At 36.9% G+C, this 4,699-nt stretch overlaps 1 protein-coding gene across 1 annotated transcript; it reads left to right on the top strand.

The window, feature by feature from the left end:
- The first annotated feature begins 308 nt into the window (after positions 1-308).
- On the top strand, positions 309-4,499 carry LOC134276442 (uncharacterized). The gene has a single exon (XM_062758699.1). The coding sequence runs from the start codon at positions 309-311 to the stop codon at positions 4,497-4,499; it is 4,191 nt and encodes a 1,396-aa protein (XP_062614683.1).
- The last annotated feature ends 200 nt before the right edge of the window (positions 4,500-4,699 follow it).

Here is a 4,699-nt window from a genome sequence, read left to right as displayed (position 1 = left end):
AATCTCAGACAACATCAATAGCTTTAGACACATGTTTACAACCAGTTGACGTAGTTCAGGAAGTTTTGGATCATTATTTTGATGATGTATTTAATTTAGCTCCAGGGGAGGGTAAAAATCCAGTGAAAATGCTACAAGAAGAAGGCAATGAAGCAAAAACATTTCCTTGTCTATTTCCTTATGGAAAAAATACCTGGAATGAGAACAGATAAATCAAAATCACACTAAGTAGATACTTCCACAACAGACTTATGAATGCTGACAATAGATTTGCAATGGATTCAAATTATTTATTCTTCTCTCAGTACATGTCGGAACTTAATCAAGTGATAGAGAAAACACAAATATCTGTAAGAAAATCTTCTTCTAAGACATCTTCGGGACAAAAGGTAACCCCAGAAATGTTGCAAGATGCTGAAAAGTTGGCATCATTATTTCGAAGTGATGAAGCATTGCGATTTATGCAGCCTATTCGAGGTACTCCATCATATTGGCAAGCAGCACAAAAGGATCTTTTTGCAATGTTGCGACAAATAGGTATCCCTACATGGTTCTGTTCTTTCTCTGCTGCAGAGTTTAGATGGAATGCAACAGTTGAAGCTATTTTGCGCCAACAAAATGATGACAGAAGAGCAGAAAATCTTGACTGGTCAGAGAAAAGTGACGTATTGAGAAGTAACCCTGTGACAGTTGATAGAATGTTTGAATACAGATTTCATGTCTTTCTAAGGGATGTCATAATGTCTCCATCAGAACCTATTGGAAAAGTTGTTGATTACTTTCAAAGAGTAGAATTTCAGCAAAGGGGTTCCCCTCATATGCACTGCTTGTTTTGGATAGAAGGAGCACCTAAGCTTGAGCAAGATGGAGAGAAGGCTGTTTGTGATTTTATTGACAAGTATGTCACATGTAAAATACCATCAGAGGATGAAGATTCCGAATTGCGAAAAATTGTTTTAGATGTACAACAGCACAGCAAAAAGCATTCCCAATCTTGCAGGAAAAAAGGCACTGAATGTCGTTTCAATTTTCCAAGGCCACCGTCAGAAAAAACTTTCATAACCAAGCCTCGAGACAATCAAATGGAGACAGAGGACGATAGTGTTGAAAACGTGTCACTGCACAGAAATGATGCAAAAGAAATCATGCAAAAAGTATGGGAGAAAGTCCAAGTGTCATCAACAGATACTACAAATGACACATTTATCGAATTGGGAATGTCTCAGGAAATATTTGAAGAAGCATACAATAGAGTCACTTCAAAGCAAACAATAATATTACAAAGAGAACCTTCTGAAATGTGGACAAATCAGTACAACCCATGTCTTTTAAAATGCTGGGATGCTAATTTAGATATTCAGTATGTCCTAGACCCTTTCAGTTGCATTGTTTATATTATCTCGTACATATCAAAATCAGAGCGAGAAATGGGCATGCTTCTGAAACAAACAAAGATTGAAGCTGAGGAAGGCAACTTAAGTGCACGACAGACTATGAAAAAAATTGGATCGTCTTACTTGCACCATAGAGAAGTGAGTGCACAGGAAGCAGTCTATCGTGTTTGCAATTTGAAAATGAAGGAATGTTCAAGAAAGGTAACGTTTATTCCTGTTGGTGAAAATCCTACAAGATTAAGCAAACCTTTGCATCAAATGAAAAGAAACAAAACAACAGGTGACAATAACGAAGAAGACGATGATGATATTTGGATGACTAATATTGTTGAAAGATATGAAAACCGCCCAAAGAACAAAGAGTTTGATGATATGTGCCTTGCGACATTTTGTGCTGAATACAGGGTACTTGCAAAATCTCAAGTTCCATCAAACAGTAGAGATGGAGTTTTTGAATTACAGAATGGAAAAGGTTTTATACAAAAGAGAACAAGAACAAATTCTGCTATTGTTAGGTTTGCAAGATTCAACAAAGAAAAAATGCCTGAAAAGTTTTACCAATCTATTCTTCAGCTTTTCTTACCATATTGGAAACCAGAAATCCTCAAACCACCTGGATATGATTTGTATCAAACGTTTTATGATACCGGGCATGTGCGATTGAAATATACAAGATCACTACAACGAGTAAGGGATATCGTGGAAAGAAACCGCCAAATATACTGCAAGAATGAAGAAGTACTAGATCAAGCACAAGAAACATATGAAGCTATTGGAGAACCAGAAGATGCATGGTCATTACTTTGTCCCGAGGCTGAAGGAAATAGAAGAACCTGTATGTCCAAAAAATCCCAAATTCAGGACGAACAAATGCAAGAAGAGGATGTTCCAGATTTGCAGGATACTGTACATAATGCAGATGTTTTGTATAAAATCCAGTCAACTGCTCAATCACGCCAAAATATGTTGCCATTGCTTCGCACTTTAAATGGAACCCAAAGAGAAATATTTTATTTTGTTAGGGAATGGAGTCTTCAGAAATACAATGGAGAAAATCCAGAACCCTTTCATGTTTTCATTACTGGAGGAGCTGGCACAGGGAAAAGCCACGTGATAAAAACAATTGAATATGAGGCATGTAGAGTATTTTCACGAATGCAGAAAAATCCAGAAAGTATTCCAATTCTCTTAACAGCTCTTACTGGAACTGCTGCCTTTAACATAGGAGGATCGACAATACATCATGCTTTTGCTCTTACAAAGTATCTACCAATTCCCTACGAACCATTACAAGAACAACGTTTAAGTCCGATAAGATCCAAATTAGAGGATTTGCAGATTTTAGTCATTGACGAAATTTCAATGGTTTACAAGCGTTTACTTTACTATGTTCATGAGCGTTTAGTACAAATCAAGAAATCCAAACTCCCATTTGGCGGTGTCTCAATAATTGCTGTCGGAGATTTCTTTCAATTACCTCCAGTTAAACAGAGGAAAAATGAACGACTGTACAACGAGTGTGCTACATATCCTGTTGATTACTGGAAGGAATTGTTCAAAGTTGTTGAGCTAAATGAAATAATGAGACAACGTGAAGATGCAGATTTTGCCGAGGTGTTAAATGTTTTACGAGTGAGAGCAAACAAAGAACACTTTGAATCTTATGTAGAAAAGACGTTAAAAGAATGTGTTAATGAGGGACCAGATGATGCATTACGCGTATATGCTACAAATGAGGAAGTAAATGACCACGATCTTTCAATGCTAAAAAGGAATTGTCAAGACCTTGTGGAGATTAAAGCAAAGGACTATCAAAAGGACAAGACATCAGGAAAATTATCTTTACGAGAGAATCCTCTATGCAAAAAGAGATCAGAAGGACTTCCATCGTCTATTATATTAGTTGTAAATGCTAGAGTTATGCTCACCCGAAATATTGATGTTGATGACGGTCTTGTAAATGGTGTTATGGGAGTCGTTTCTGAAGTATATTTCTCAAACAAAACATTGCGAAGTGACGTCAGTAAAATTGGGGTTATTTTCGATAACAACAATGTTGGAAAAAAGCGGGGCAAAAAACTTGCCTGTGGTCGTGTGCTGGTCAGTATAGAGAGAATTGATGAAGAAATAAAGGAGAAACATGCTAAAAATGTGGTAAGACACCAATTTCCCTTACAGTTATCATGGGCTTGTACAGCCCATAAAGTGCAAGGTATGACGACAAGCCAAATTGTAGTGAACTTGGACAGAATGTTTTCTCCTGGACAAGCGTACGTGGCTCTGAGTCGGGTTACAACAAAAAGTGGATTGCATATCGAGACATCACAAGAGAATATTTCTGATATCTTCTTTAAGAAAATATATGCTGATCCTGACGTGAAACATGCAATATCTGATATGCCAAGGCTTTTCCAAACTAAGACAGACCTTGATGAATCTGATTGCAAAACTATTATTTTGCACAACATTCAAAGCTTGCCGGCACATTTTGAGGAGATGCAGGCAGATAAAAGATTTCTAAATGCGTGTGTGATCTGCTTGACTGAAACCTGGTTGCATGGAAAATCATCTGATCAATTCTCGATGCAAGACTTTGACTTTGTGTATGCAGTTCGAAAGGATTCCTATGACGAATCTTCTGAACTTTTGACAAAGATAAAAAATTCAAAAGGGGGAGGAGTTGGTATGTTTATCCAAAAGGATGAAGAGGCTGCACAAATTGATGTCTCTGTTAGAAACATTGAAGTTGTTGGAACTGTTTTGAAGGGAAACATAGCAGTTTTTACAGTATATAGGCCTGGTTTTCTTACCAAAGATCTTTTCTTATCATCTTTTGTACAGCTTACAGACAGGATTATACGCAATTACGAAAACAGCTTCATTTTGGGGGACTTCAATGAAGATGCATCTGAACAAGGACGAATTCAAGATTTCATGAGAGAACGCGGATTCCAACAATTGGTTACTTTTCCTACCACAGAGGGAAGAACAATCATTGACCATGTTTATGTGTATGGATTTCAGAAATACCAGATTAATATAGCTCCTCTTCCAACATATTACAGCTATCATGAAGCACTGACTGTGAAAATATCTGCAGAATGAAGACAGTTATATGATGCTTCTGCATAGTCAAACAACACACATATGAACAAAGTACTGGCAACTGGAGAATTAGTTTTATTTCCGAGCGATTTTGAGCTAGCAATTTCTCAGAAGCGGTTTGTTCGACTGTCATAAAACTTTCAGGTCTGGGAAAACAACAAATTTTTTGAGTATCTAATTTTTATATAATGATGACATCA

This window comes from Saccostrea cucullata, unplaced genomic scaffold (genome assembly GCF_032062105.1).
Source record: "Saccostrea cucullata isolate Sc308-1 unplaced genomic scaffold, CSIRO_AGI_Scuc_v1 ctg6877, whole genome shotgun sequence".
Lineage (NCBI taxonomy): Eukaryota > Metazoa > Mollusca > Bivalvia > Ostreida > Ostreidae > Saccostrea > Saccostrea cuccullata.
This window is presented reverse-complemented; position numbering and strand designations above follow the sequence as displayed.